The sequence below is a fragment of the Notolepis coatsorum genome, assembly GCF_963971535.1.
Source record: "Notolepis coatsorum genome assembly, chromosome: 18".
Taxonomy (NCBI): Eukaryota; Metazoa; Chordata; class Actinopteri; order Aulopiformes; family Paralepididae; genus Notolepis; species Notolepis coatsorum.
The window spans coordinates 29,558,843-29,574,114 of NC_140182.1; the positions used below are offsets into that span (position 1 = coordinate 29,558,843).

The window sequence follows — 15,272 nt, forward strand, 5'->3', positions numbered from 1 at the left end:
TAGGATAGATACGGTCTTGAATACTATTCTATTCGTACTTGTGAATAATAAATACTAATACTAGTTGATTTAAACATAGGACCTTTATTTTGACACGCGTTCTGTGAAACATGTGACCCGGATGCATATTAAAGTAAGCACCGCCTCCCGCTGCCCTGTGGCCAATCGGCGAAGACCCGGCTTCAAGTGATAATGGCGGTAGTGGCGTGAGAAGAAGCACTTTACTTTACTTTGTTGTGTTTATTTTTACTTCAGTTATGCCGTATGCCAATCAGCCAACGGTAAAAATTACAGAGCTGACTGACGAGAATGTCAAGTTTATCATTGAGAACACCGACCTCGCGTGAGTATCTACTGAATGTCCCGTAAACAACAACAACAACACTAGCAAAACGCGCCGTGCTAGCGAGCTGCCGTTGCTCTCCATTCTAAACGTTACCCATAATAAACGAGCGATCATAAACTACTATTTAAAACTCATGTATTTGCTAGACTAGTGTTTCTAGACCAGACAGTCCTTTTATAGCCTGTAATTCCAGATGTTGTTTGATTTATCTGCGAGCTCCGCATCACCATGGCAGTAAGACACATTATTACAGTCACACAGGGCGTTGATCATTCTTATTCTCATACAGATATAGTTCCACCTGTAATCCAATCATCTTCATAACCGTAATGCATGAAGATTACAACATTTGAACAGTACATATGATGGGGAGTAGACTGTACAGTAGGAGGGGAGAGAAAATATATACATACGGTCGTTTTAACGTAAGCAGTCCTTGAAGATGCAGATATCATTATTTGCTGGTCCCTGAGATAAAACAAAACAACAACATTGTACTGGTCTCTGGGACTGAACACGTCACCAGTGCCGCTGGTCCGGGTGAAGCATAATCACTTTTACTGTATGTCATGTATGTCCCTATGGCATAAATGTCATGACATACATCTATCTGTATGTCTTTTGTGTCATAAATATCACTATGAATTGAAAATGGGGGACCCTGATGTAAACAAGACAAACGTCTTTCTCTGGCCTGCATTCCCTTAACAATTGTGTGTATTGAGCCGTACTGTATTGTACCCATTCTGCAATCTGTTAAATAAAGTTTTCATTCATTCAACTTCACTTGTTATGCTCCTCTGTTTTCTGCAGGGTTGCAAATTCCATACGACGAGTCTTCATGGCAGAGGTGGCGACAATAGGTAAGGCATCACTCTGTGTGAGGGAACTTACTTAGCTCGGGTGCGAAACAGCCAAGAAGTTATTCACAAAGGCACTCTAACCCTTTCACTACCAAATGGTTAACCCTTTCACTGCGACAATACAGAAGGTTAATCCTTTCACTGCCACACGACAGAGGGTTAACCCGTTCACGACCACACTACAGAAGGTTAACCCTTTCACTACCTTCACTGGTAGTGAAAGGTTAACCTTCTGTAGTGTGGTAGTGAAAGGTTTTAACCTTCTGTAGTGTGGTAGTGAAAGGGCTAACCTTAGCCCCAAATGGATTGCCTCTTCTTTTTGAGGATAAAAAGAAAAACCAAAACGGGTAATCTGGTGGTGTTTTCCCACTGGTTCTTGGACTTTTCATGGTGGTGGCAGCCAGACAAGGGATTAGGTTAGGTAATGTGTTTGTGGCTCTCCTGTCGCATATAGTGATCGGCCACCACTAGGAGCGACAGTGGTTCAGGAGGTAGAGCAGTCATCTGGTAATATGGTTCCTGGTTCGATTCCCATCCTCCCGGGCAGCATGTCTAAGTGTCCTTGAGCAAGACACTTAACCCCTAATTGAATTGCTCCCGATGAGCAGGTTGGCTCCTTGCGTGGTCGCCTCCGCCATCGGTGTGTGTCTGTGTGAATGTGTTAGTGAATGGGTAAAAATGTGAGGAGCAAATTGTAAAGCGCTTTGGATAAAAGCTCTATATAAATGCAGCCATTTACCATTTATAATGAGTTAATGTATGAGATACACTGTTGGCCTCTTGAAACAAGTTCATCACATATATTATTAACGCTAAACTGTATGACTTTTATTTCAGCCATCGACTGGATCCAGATTGATGCTAATTCATCTGTGCTCCATGATGAGTTCATTGCCCACAGAGTTGGTATGTATTCCTGAATGCAAATGATTTAATGGGGCTTTTAACTTCTATTTATCCTGGCGGGTTAACTAAGAACACATTCTTGCATTCAGCAACGGCCAGGGTATGATTACAGGGGTAGATGCATTCATTCATCACAACTGGGAGTTGCCTAGTACTCTTGTACTTATGTACTAGTAGTACCTCTAGTAATCATGTGCTAGTAAGGGTACATCTGTAGTGTGATATACAGGTGCAGCTCAATAAATTTGAATATCGTGGAAAAGTGAACATACTTTTCAGTAGGCTGACATTTCTATATTAAATATATGTATTTTTTTTGTATTAGTCTTATGTAATATAAAACATTTCTAAATTTGGGGTTTTCATGAGCTGTAAGCCATACTCATCAAAAATAAAACAAATAAAGGCTTGACATATTTCACTTTGTGTGTAATGTATCTATAATCGCTTTTTGAATTTAATAATAAAAAAATAATATATTTTTTTTGTGTCTATTCAGTCTGTTTAAACCAATGGGGGTTTTCTTCACAGTTGCAGTTAAAGATTAGGCTACACTAATATTATACTATAAGTCGTCACCATCACTTTCATCCAACCGTGCCCTTATTGGATTATTTATGTTGACGAAACTGATGAGTTATATTCATTAAAGAAAGTTGATTTAATAAAAGAAAAAGACTAATTTAATCAGATTAATCACTTTATTCAAATTGAGGATTTAGTTTATAATAAAAAGAAAGTTATAAAAAAATTTAAGTAATTCTTTTTTATGACATTCGAAGCTTCGTTCGAATACTTCAAACGAAGCTTCGAATGTTAAAAAATGACATTCGGTACAGCCCTAGTATATTGATAGTTATTTATAGATTTGATTGCTATATTGATAGTTATTTATAGATTGTATTTCTATATTGATAGTTATTTATAGATTTTATTGGTATATTGTTATTTGTGTTCTCAGGCCTCATCCCTCTAACCAGTGATGACATCGTGGACAAGCTGCAGTATTCTAGGGTAAGTAGCCCAATGTGCCTCAATAAAAAATGGACTAAGAGAGGGAACTGCACCCTGAGAGGGAGGTTTGCCCTGAGTGGGAGGTTCGAAGTGGGTATCAAACAGAGAAGGTAAAGACGACAGCTAACCTAGACTCTCTTAAAAACTGTCTTAGGGACATAAAAAGCTGGATGGCCCTCAACTTCTTACAGCTAAATGAAAATAAAACAGATCATTCCACCAAAACACTCTCCAACAGCCTAGGACAACTCTCCACCCACCTCAAACCCCACGTCAAGCGCCTGGGTGTAATCTTTGACCCAGAGCTCAAATTCGACCGGCAGGTAAATGCCGTAGTCAAGTCATGCTTCTTCCAACTCCGCAACATCAGTAAAATAAAACCAATCCTTTCACCCGTCGACCTGGTAACAGTAGTCAATGCATTCATCACATCACGCCTTGACTACTGCAATGCCCTCTACACCGGCATCAGTCAGGCAGCCATGTCCCGCCTCAAAATGGTCCAGCACTCTGCAGCTAGGTTCCTTACCGGCACCAGAAAGAGAGAGCACATCACACCAGTCCTAGCCTCCCTACACTGGCTCCCAGTCCCACTTAGAATAGATTTCAAAATCCTCCTCCTCACCGTCAAGGCACTATCGGGTGCAGCACCCCTATACATCACCGAGCTCATCACCCCCTACGCAGCACCCAGGTCACTAAGATCCTCCAACCAGGCTCGGCTGGCCCCCCCCCCCCCGCACCAGACTAAAAAAGAGGCGATCGCTCCTTCAAGGCCATAGCCCCCAAACTATGGAACCAGCTTCCCCTGGAGATTCGATCTGCCCCTACGCTGGAGACATTTAAGGCCAGTTTAAAAACCCACTTTTATTCCCTAGCCTTCGATTAATCCTGATTCTCCCACACCCTAACCCACACACTCCCATGCAATTTTATCCTGCCCCCTCCCTCTTGTATCTCTTCTTGTGCTCCTCTGTCCCTGGTGTGCTATACTGTACTTTGTGCTCCCCTTTCCGCTTGTCCTATTTTTTTAATGTACTGTCCTGTCCTGTTGTGCCTTTTTGTATTTGTGTATTTTATAGGACATTGATTTTATGCTTTGACTGTACTGTACAGCACTTTGGTTGGCTCTCGAGCTTTAAATGTGCTCTATAAATAAATTACTTGACTTGAAACTGTTAACAGTAATCCAGAAAAATCTTATTGCACTGTTAAAAAAAAAAAAAAAAAAAAAAAAAAAGTGGCCATGCCGTCACAGACACGAGACATGTAGTGACATGAAGGTGGCCATGCCGTCACATACATACAGACACAAGACATGTAGTGACATGAAGGGGGCCATGCCGTCACATACATACAGACACGAGACATGTAGTGACATGAAGGGGGCCATGCCGTCACATACATACAGACAGACACGAGACATGTAGTGAAATGAAGGGGGCCATGCCGTCACATACAGACAGACACGAGACATGTAGTGAAATGAAGGGGGCCATGCCGTCACATACATACAGACACGAGACATGTAGTGACATGAAGGGGGCCATGCCGTCACATACATACAGACAGACACGAGACATGTAGTGAAATGAAGGGGGCCATGCCGTGACCGTCACATACATACAGACAGACACGAGACATGTAGTGAAATGAAGGGGGCCATGCCGTCACATACATACAGACACGAGACATGTAGTGACATGAAGGTGGCTGGCCATGCCCGCCTCGATTGTGCAAAAATAGAATAATAAAATAGAATAGATAATAAAATAGAATAGACATGATAAAAAGTAATACGAATAAGATACAATGCTAAGTATTAAGAAATAAAGCTAATGAGTACTATATATACAATAATATACAGTTGTGTTTTTAAAGTGACCTTTTTGTAGTGTATTTGTGTGGAGTCAGTGTGTGAGAGAGTGCAAGTGAGGATATGGTATGTGTGTGTGTGTTCGTGTGTGTGTGTGTTCATGTGTGTGTAGAGATGATGGCCTGGGGGAAGAAGCTGAGTTGGGGTCTCTGTTTTGGCTGCATGAATGTGGAAGCTCTTTTTATCACAAACCCATGCATGTTGTTTTCTTCTCGTGTATATTATGATGACACCGGACATGATACATGTCGTTGGATAAAATAATAATAATTCAGGAGTACAGTTTTGAGTAGAACATCAAACATTTGTTTTTTTCTTTAAAACAAATTATATCTTGCAGCATATTTTAAGTTTTTCTTTCTTATATTAAAATATATTTAGTTTTGTAAATAATTAGTAAAGGATAGGCAAAAATAAGCGTGTGCTTCAGCCTATTCCTTTTTTTTTGGTCGTTGGTTTTGGATTTTGTGTGTGAGCATGCCTTGAACCTTTTTTTTTTACCTTACCTTACCCTTTTTTTTTTTTTTTTTGGCAAGTCCACACGGGTGTGTTTGATTTGTCTGTAAACAAGACAGAAAAATAAACTTCATTCTTCTCCTCCCCCCAGGACTGTACCTGTGATGACTTCTGTCCAGAGTGTTCTGTGGAGCTCACCCTGGATGTCCGCTGCGCAGAGGACCAGACGCGCCACGTGACCTCGCGTGACCTCCTGTCCAACAACCCTAGAGTCATCCCTGTGAGTCTCCTCTCAGCGTGCGTCCTGCCATCAAAACGTACCACCGGGCTTGTCCTTAGTTGACTGGGCTTCCTGTAATCAGTGATGAAATAGTGTTGCCCACGTGCAGTAATGTGGAGGGACGTCTTTAAAGCTAGTGCTTATCAGAGGTGTGCTTATCATTTCATGGTGAGTTTGATTTGATTTGATGTTTTTTATTTTCGTGTCTTACATACAGGTGTATGCCCAGCCCATATGGGCTTACAAGACACATAAACAATAAGTATATAATAGTATACTTGACATTGACAATAAGTTATATAGACCAAGATGGCCACAAAAAAAAGAAAACACAATAAAGCGTAATATAACAAGCTGTAAGCAATGTATGTAAACAAAGAAACAAGAGGAATTCATATACAATTATATAGGATATAGTGTGTTTTGTCTCAAGTGCCATGCTTTCTCCAAAAATCCTGCAAAACTGAAGATCTCCACAAAAAAACAACTCAACATACAACTCTCGGACTGGCAAAACAAATCCGGATTTACAAATGGAATTTTCTCAAATAAAGCCCTCCTCAAGAGTGAGTAACAGGAGCAGGGAGCAAGATATCGTAGAATAGAAATTCTAAATCCAATCACTATATAAATAATCATTGCAATAGGGATGTCCCGATCCCGTGATCGGGATCGGGGCCGATCACATGATTTTCAGAGGATCGGGAGTAGTAGTAGTAGTAGTACCAGGTAGGGTGAGGTGTAGACATTAGGCAGTAGTACCAGGTAGGGTGAGATGTAGACATTAGGCAGTAGTACCAGGTAGGGTGAGATGTAGACATTAGGCAGTAGTACCAGGTAGGGTGAGATGTAGACATTAGGCAGTAGTACCAGGTAGGGTGAGATGTAGACATTAGGCAGTAGTACCAGCCTGCAGGGGGAAACTAGTTGTACTCTGATCAGAACTGATCTGAGAACTGCTTTCTGTGTGTTTGACAGGTGACCTCTAGGAGTCGAGATAACGACCCCAATGACTATGTGGAACAGGACGGTAAGTTGACGCCTCCTGGGAGTTCTGTTCCTTTGTGGAGTGAAGGGTCCTGCTGTCATGTTTCCTCATGTCCATTTAGTCAAGTTGTTTTCACTCAACTCGTTGTGTCTCAACCACAAATTTCTCCCTGCTCGCTCTTCCTTCTTTCTTTCCTTCCTTCCTTCCTTCCTTTCTTCACCCCCCCCCCTCTTCCTCTCCACAGACATAATACTGGTGAAGCTTCGTAAGGGCCAGGAGCTGCGTCTCCGTGCGTACGCTAAGAAGGGCTTCGGCAAGGAGCACGCCAAGTGGAACCCCACAGCGGGGGTGTCCTTTGAGTATGACCCAGACAATGCGCTGAGGCACACGGTGTTCCCCCGGCCCGAGGAGTGGTGCGTTCCGCTTCTAATATTCCTAGGGATGAGTTATACATGCATGATGGAAGCATGGTGTGCTGTACTCAAAGGACAGGGAATGCTACACACAGACACGATTTTTCACTGCCACACAACAAAGGGTTAACCCTTCCACAACCACACTACAGACGGTTAACCCTTTCACTACCACACTACAGACGGTTAGTGTGGTAGTGAAAGGTTAACCTTCTGTAGTGTGGTAGTGAAAGGGTTAAGTACTACTACTTAACACATCCAGTGCCACGCCTCTTACTCATCATTGGCCCCTCATGCCACCTATTAACCCCATGTAAACGGTCACCTTGTTTGTAGAGCTATAACCATATTCTATATTATAGCTATCGATGCAATACTGTAGTAATTTGACACTGGGTTTCTTCTGGTCAAGATGCAAAAAAAAAAAAAACATCCATACGTTCCCGTGTTATACCGTGGTGAATATAAGTATGGTTTTAGAGCGGTCTATCGTAATCCATGAAATGCTGAGTAATAGTCCTACACGTCGATTACATTGTAGACTCTAGCGTTCCTCGCCTGAACCCGCTATTGTTCCGGATTCAAGTCCACATTTTAGAGGGCAATGGATGGGGGTCATGTAGAACGTGTACCCCTCACACAGCAGTTTGAATGGCGTTATAGCGGTGTAGTGCAGGGGTTCTCAAACCTTTTTATACCACAACCCCATTTATTTAGGATTTTTTTTGGCAACCCCATGTAATTTCAGCATGGAATTAAGGAATATCAAAATAAAAGCACAAGTTGTTGAACTTGATCATGCATATTTATTAGACAATTTTATTACAGCACTATGTTATCAATACACATTTATAAAACGAGGCATATTTTGCCCAAATATGCCAGAACAAAAAAAATTTATGTCTTTTACTTACCAATGCGCACTGTCACCTAGCCACGACCCCAATTTGGGTTGCGACCCGTAGTGTTGAGAACTGCTATAGCAGAAGGTACAGATGATGGTCTGAACTCTTGATAACATCCTCTCTCGGATCCCCAGGCCAAAGAGCGAGTACTCAGAGATCGAGGAGGACGAGGTGCAGGCCCCATACGACCCCCATGGAAAGCCAGAGAGGTGAGCAAAACGGATATGCTTCTAAACCTGGAAATAATGTACTTGTATGTTGATTCCTAAGTGTCGTCAGACTACTAGTGGTTTACCGATGGGTTTTTCAATAGCCAATGCCAATACCAATAGAGTAGGGTGGACATGATGCTGATATAATGATTGTATTATAAAGAAAAATGTCATCTAATAAACTACAACAATTTCACAATAACAAATGAGACACAACATTGCGGAACTTAATGGAACATTTTTGGAAATTAGCTTACCGTCTTCTCCAGAGTCAGACAAGAAGATAGATACCAGTTTCCTCTCTGTGGGTTCAGTAGAAAGCTATCTCGCTGCATGTTAGCCTAGCTTAGCATGATGAATGGAAGGGGACATGGCCGGTTAACCTTGGGGAGAAGCGTTAGTTGGACAATGCCTATGCTACCCGTCACAGTCTACTTCCATTCATTGTGCTAAGCTAAGCTAACGTGCATCCAGATAGCTTTCTACTGAACGCACAGAGAGGAAACGGGTATCTATCTTCTTGTCTCTCTGGAGAAGATGATAAGCTAATTTCCCAAAATGTTGGTGTGTTCTTTTAAGTTCAATAATGATATCGTAGTTGGTTGATGACAGCTAGGTTTGCGCTTGCTAATATTAGCCTAAATAAACAGGAAGTTACATTCAATTTAGTCTAACAAAATATTGCTAACCTTTTAGATATAAAATATTGCAGTATTTTTTCCCTTCAAAATATCTGTGAATTTGGAGCCCTATTTAGCCCCTTTCCAGGTAAGCTAGCTTGAAGTGATTACTATCAACAGATTCCTTGTGATGTCTAGTTCCTATATAAGACTATATATTATGTCATTGCTGTATGCACAAAATACCTGTACCCTAATGACATGGATAACGTGGCCCATAACGGCCCCCAAACAGTATTGCCAACTTCAACAGAACTGTGACCCGTCAAGTGAGCTCCAGGTACCTTATCACATGGCCCCCAATGGCCCCCAAACATATATTATTATTATATTATATTATATTATGAATGTGTATATTATAGCTATATCGTATATATTATACTGTGCATTTCTCCAGACCGCTCATGGCAGAACCTGAGGTGTGGCCAGTAATAGCAACCCCTCCCCCCATGCATACTCAACCCCTCCCCCTATCCCTACTCAACCGACACATCAGATCAAAACATGTGTACAAAGTGCAATACCAAGAAGGGCTCTTTTGCCTAGAGGTTTCTGTTTGAAGGCATTACAGGTTCTACCTTTAATCTATAAACACACACAGAGAGTACCGTTGGCGTTTACACATTGACTTCAGGACAGCAAATGCAAAAGGTTATCATTCTCAAGGGTTCAGATCAAGGGAGGTTCGAAGGGTCAAAGTGGGTATCAAACAGGAAGGAAGACTGTCAGGTTTTAAACTGGATATGTACTAGAATGTTCGGTTATGACCTCATACGGTGAGTCGGTGACATCACGAAGGTTCCGTAACTTTCTATCATGACGCCATACTGTGGTTCTACAATGTTTTATGTTCTAGAAAGTCCTATTACGACGTCACCACAAATGTTCCCGAATGTTCTATGTTCCAGAAAGGTCTATTATGACAAATACGACGGTTCCATAACTTTATCTAAATCCCATGAATATTAAACATTCATATAATACAATACCCGAAATATATATAGCTTTGGCTCTTAGACAAACAATAAAGGTAAAGGCGGTTTTAAACTTCAGAACTATTTTATTGTTGCATCATTTTACTATGTCTATACTCTATTCTATTAAACTTTTTCATTGCACTGCACTATATTACTCTTTTTATTATTGTCTATTTTAAAACGGCAATAGAATCAAACCATAAACAAGGTGGCATATTGGGATGTTAGATCCTAATGTGAAAAACTGTGATTTTATATGTCTGCACTTTATGTGCTCATTTTGTCTCTTTTTTTCTGTTGTGAAGCACTTTGAGCCGCAATTCTTGTATGAAAGGTGCTATAATATAGTTTGTTGTTATTATTATTATTATTATTATTATTATTATTATTATTATTATTATTATTATTATTATTATTATTATTATTATTATCATATTCTGACATTTAAAACTGCATCATTCAGAGCACTTTGAGCCCAATTCTTGTATGAAAGGTGCTATACAAATAGTTTATTATTATTATTATTATTATCATATTCTGACATTTAAAACTGCATCATACAGAGCATTTTGAGCCGCAATTCTTGTATGAAAGGTGCTATACAAATAAAGTTTATTATTATTATTATTATTATTATTATTATTATTATCATATTCTGACATTTAAAACTGCATCATTCAGAGCATTTTGAGCCGCAATTCTTGTATGAAAGGTGCTATACAAATCCAGTTTATCATCATAATATTCTGCATTTAAAACGCCCCGTGGTTCAGTAGCTCACCTGAACTGCACCTGTGTCCCGGCAGGTTCTACTACAACGTGGAGTCGTGCGGCTCGCTGCGGCCCGAGACCATCGTCATGTCTGCGCTGGCGGTGCTGAAGAAGAAGCTGAGCGACCTGCAGACTCAGCTCAGCCACGAGATCCAGAGCGACGTCCTCACCATCAACTGAGAGCCGCTCGCCCAGGGGCCCCATGTTCGCGGAGCTTCATAGTGTAGTTGTATACAGATCTGGGATCAGTATGACCTCAAGACACTTCACATTGACGTAAGGAAGACATTGGCCACAGATCAGTTTTGGTAACTCCATTATTAGCTCATTATGAGTACATTATAATCAGAGCAAGATGTGCTTTAATACACATGTATAAAACATTTAAAAAATGTAATGCTTTGTGGGGCAACTAGCTAACAATCTTTTAACAGTTATGTCATATTCTTATAATGCATGTCGTAATGATGTGTTTATATCCAATGTGATTCAATTGTAAGAGAGATGTGTACACAACATACTTATGATGGTGTCTCAAAATGCATTTCTCTCTGAATATCCTTCATGAACACTTCCCTGGATTGATGAATATAAAGTGTCTCACTGTTTATGTTTGTACTGTTGGGAATTTTAATTTGATTTTGTCAAAGAAATGCCTCAGTTTATTTTGTATAAAAAAATGTTTGCAATAAATTGCGATTTTCATGGTATTGAGTCTTTTGAAATGATAAGCAGCCTAAATAAATATTTCTGTTGAACTCTTATCGACTATTTATATTATATAACATCGCCTCTATAGTAGTAGGTAGGCTACATACTGCTGCGTGGCTCAAGTAGGAACTACACCGAAAAAAGAGTGCCTGTGTCCCATCTCGTTCATCCGGCCTCTGTCTGTATTCTGTCCATCGTATTTTTCCATTGCTAAAAAAAAAAAAATAGGAATTGATTTTTCTGAGGGGTGAAGCGCAAGTGCGAACATGCAGTATGGATAAAAGGGACCATAGCTGTAAATCAATGCGGCTACCTGGTGGTCTAGGCGGGGCACTGTGGTGTGTGCGGGGGAAGAGAGGTGCGTATCTTAACGGCCGGGTTACAAACGTGATGTTTGAAGGAGGGATGTTGTACAATGTTGAAGATGACAGCGCACAATGCGATTATTGGACCATAATAGGCTATATTCGCATGGTTTACTGTAGCTTGCACTATACTCAACCACGACATTATATGTATGATCAGATCAGACACACTAGAATTTGTATGTCTTTCGATAACATTTCAAGGTTAGGATTGCCTGTCGTCATTGCAGTCATGATGATGATGTATAGTAACCTCGTTCCCAGTTTTATCTCCGTGAGATACAAATGTATATTAATGTAACGCAATTAAAGCGCAATATCCAGGCGACTTTAATCATGTGATAAACAACACCCACTGTGTATTCAAACTTTTCTTCCACCTGTATGTCCTTATAAAAACAATTTGGTTGTCGTATGTAAGTATCTCAGATCACATAATTACTATGCGTTTCCAATGCGATTATGTGTGTACTGTAGACTACATTATTAATAAGCTACTTGTGTTTAGATGATCCCACGTGGAGTATTCAAGCCATGGACCCCCATATGATAGGAGTTTAGTCCTGCCAGGGACATGATTGATTGATTGAAAACTTTATTAACAGATTGCAGAATGGGTACAGTACAGTACAGCTCAAAACATACAATTGTTAAGGGGATGCAGACCAGAGAAAGACTTTCGTCTTGTTTACATCAGGGTCCCCCATTTTCAATTCATCATATATGACATACAGATAGACAGTACTGCTACATCTATACATTTATGACGTACCAGATTTGCAAATACAGTACTGTTTGTGATACGAAAAGAGTCCAGAAAACATTTGACGTAGAAACTGTACATTGGAGGAGGTTGGGGGGGTGGGGGGACTGTACATTGGAGGTGGTTGGGGGGGGGGGGGGGGTAGGAGGGGTGGGTGGGGCGGGACACTGTACAACTGTACAAGCAAAACTGTACATTGGAATATTGACAAAACCATACATGGTAATTTACTGTACATTGGAGGGGGTTGTGTTGAATTGCAGTCTCCCGTAGGTGTTCTTTGAGAGTTTTTGAAAGTGGGTAGTGATTCACATTCCTTTACAGCTTTGGGTAGGGCGTTCCACATTGATGTGGCATAATTGCGAAACGTGTTTAGTCCCTTGTTTGAGCCGAATCTGGATTTAACATGATTTGTGGAGCTCCCTCTGGTGTTGTGATCGTGGTATTCACTGACCTTTGGGAAGTATTTTGACATGTACATGGGTACCTTGGTCGTGTAGTGTATCTTGTAGACCAGGCCCATTGCAAGTTGCTGTACTCTGTCGTCTACTCTAAGCCATCCTAGGTTGTCAAAGTGGGCAGGGGTGAGGTGGGTTCTAGGAGTAAGGTCAAGCAGTAGTCTGACCAGTTTGTTTTGAGATGTTTGTAATTTTGTTTTTAGCACCTTTGAGGTGCTTTGGTACCATGAGGTGCAAGCATAGTCGTAGTATCCTTGAATGAGTGCTCCTGCCAGAGTCTTCAGGGTATTCTTGTTTACCAGTGAGGAGATCCGGTACAAGAATCGAGTTCGTTGGTTGACTTTTTTTATTACATTGGATGCCAGGTTGTAGTTGGATGTGATTTAGTACAGAATTCCACAGTAGGTGAGGGGAGATAGTGAGTACGATCATTATAATTATTGTTATACATTATGCTAACTTTTAACTATAGTGCATTGATTGATTGACTATTAATTTATCTGGGGACTCTCTGGAACCCCTTCAAGGACCCCTGAGGGTCCCCGAACCCTACTTTGAGAACTAATGCTGTAAAGGACATGTGACGATTCTTGAAACACATGCATGTGTGAATGATGAACACATCATGCATGTCGTTTTAGTAAGGTATACCGCTTCTTCAACAAATGAACCATAGCACTGAATAAGCATATAACTCAATACTCAACCCTAATCACTGGAGTGTGTGGATGTGATACATCACTAGGGATGGGTACCTTTCACATTTGAACCGATACGGTACCGGTACCTGTGAATCGATACCGGTACCCAACGGTACCTTTTTTCGGTACTTTAGTCTAAAAAAATGTATTTACCTACCTCAGTCGTGAAAAAAAATCCTAACTTCAAATAACTACAATTTCGACCGTTTTCGGCTTGCCATTGCTCCAACTGCTTTGTTGTTGAATCAAGTCAAATCCTAGGTAAGCATATATTGTGCGTGTGAACGTTGACATGAAAATAAAAGAGGTAAAAAAAAAAAAAATTGAATCGATACTCTGTAGTACCGACTAGGGGTGGGACGATACATCGATCCAGATCGATACATCGATGTAATTATCAACGATCGAATCGGATCGATGCAATGTAATAAGATCGATTCATATCGATACTCTTATTTTGAAAATCCTGTGGCGAGTCTCATATCCGCCCAAGAACAACAGCAGTAGCTCCGTGTGTGTAGATGTTACAGCATAGCATTCTCCCTTTCTGTGCGCGCGTCTTTGGAAAGACCAGATGAGGTCAGAGGAGTTTGATGTTTAAATGTTATTTAAACAAACAATATAATACATAATAAATGTAGGCCTATCCTATACATGATCATGCAACATCAACAAATTGTTGTAGGAACGGTTTGGGAGAGGGAGGTAGGGAGGGGTTTTAGGTTGTGAGTTTTGAGTTCCAAAAAATGGAGCTTAAAGTTTAAAGCTCAATATATCAAAACGTGGCACTTTACAGTGAACAGGAGGTCTATTTGTATTAAAAACAATCGATTGATTTTCCTTTAAATGTCTGGAAGAGCTCAAAAATACAAATGTCAAATGATATTTTCGTTACCTTTTTTTAGTTGATCTAAATGTTACTGATTGTGTTAAATGGGCATATGATATCATCTCATATCGATTGCAGGCACCTGAATCTAATCTAATCGTATTGTATCGTGAGAGACTTTGTGATATCGGCAAATATCGTATCGTTGTCCAAAGAATCGGTATCGTATCGTATCATGATGAAACTGGTGATTCCCACCCCTAGTACCGACGTGTTTCGGTTCGGTACCTCAAAAGAACCGAATTCGGTACCCATCCCTATACATCACCAGAAAGTACTCAACCCTCTACTGTATTTAACTATGAGTGAACACAACTCTAACTTACCATCGTTAGATAATAAAGTACTCAACCTCTACTGTATTTAACTATGAGTGAACACAACACTTACCATCATTAGATAATAAAGTACTCAACCTCTACTGTCTTTAACTATGAGTGAACACAACACTCTAACTTACCATCATTAGATAATAAAGTATACTCAACCTCTACTGTCTTTAACTATGAATGAACACAACATTCTAACTTACCATCTTTAGTACTCAGCCCTCTACTGTCTTTAACTATGAGTGAACACAACACTACAGTAACTTACCATCTTTAGATAATAAAGTACTCAACCTCTATGTATTTAACTATGAACGAACACAACACTCTTTCCATCTTCCGATAATAAAGTTTGAAAACATTGTTCCT

At 40.4% G+C, this 15,272-nt stretch overlaps 1 protein-coding gene across 1 annotated transcript; it reads left to right on the plus strand.

The window, feature by feature from the left end:
- The first annotated feature begins 182 nt into the window (after window positions 1-182).
- polr2c (RNA polymerase II subunit C) lies at window positions 183-11,397 on the plus strand. The gene is made up of 9 exons (XM_084335527.1): window positions 183-343; window positions 1,160-1,209; window positions 2,047-2,115; window positions 3,077-3,129; window positions 5,613-5,741; window positions 6,720-6,771; window positions 6,974-7,142; window positions 8,182-8,256; window positions 10,723-11,397. The coding sequence occupies exons 1-9, from the start codon at window positions 258-260 to the stop codon at window positions 10,865-10,867; spliced, it is 828 nt and encodes a 275-aa protein (XP_084191653.1). The 5' UTR covers window positions 183-257; the 3' UTR covers window positions 10,868-11,397.
- The last annotated feature ends 3,875 nt before the right edge of the window (window positions 11,398-15,272 follow it).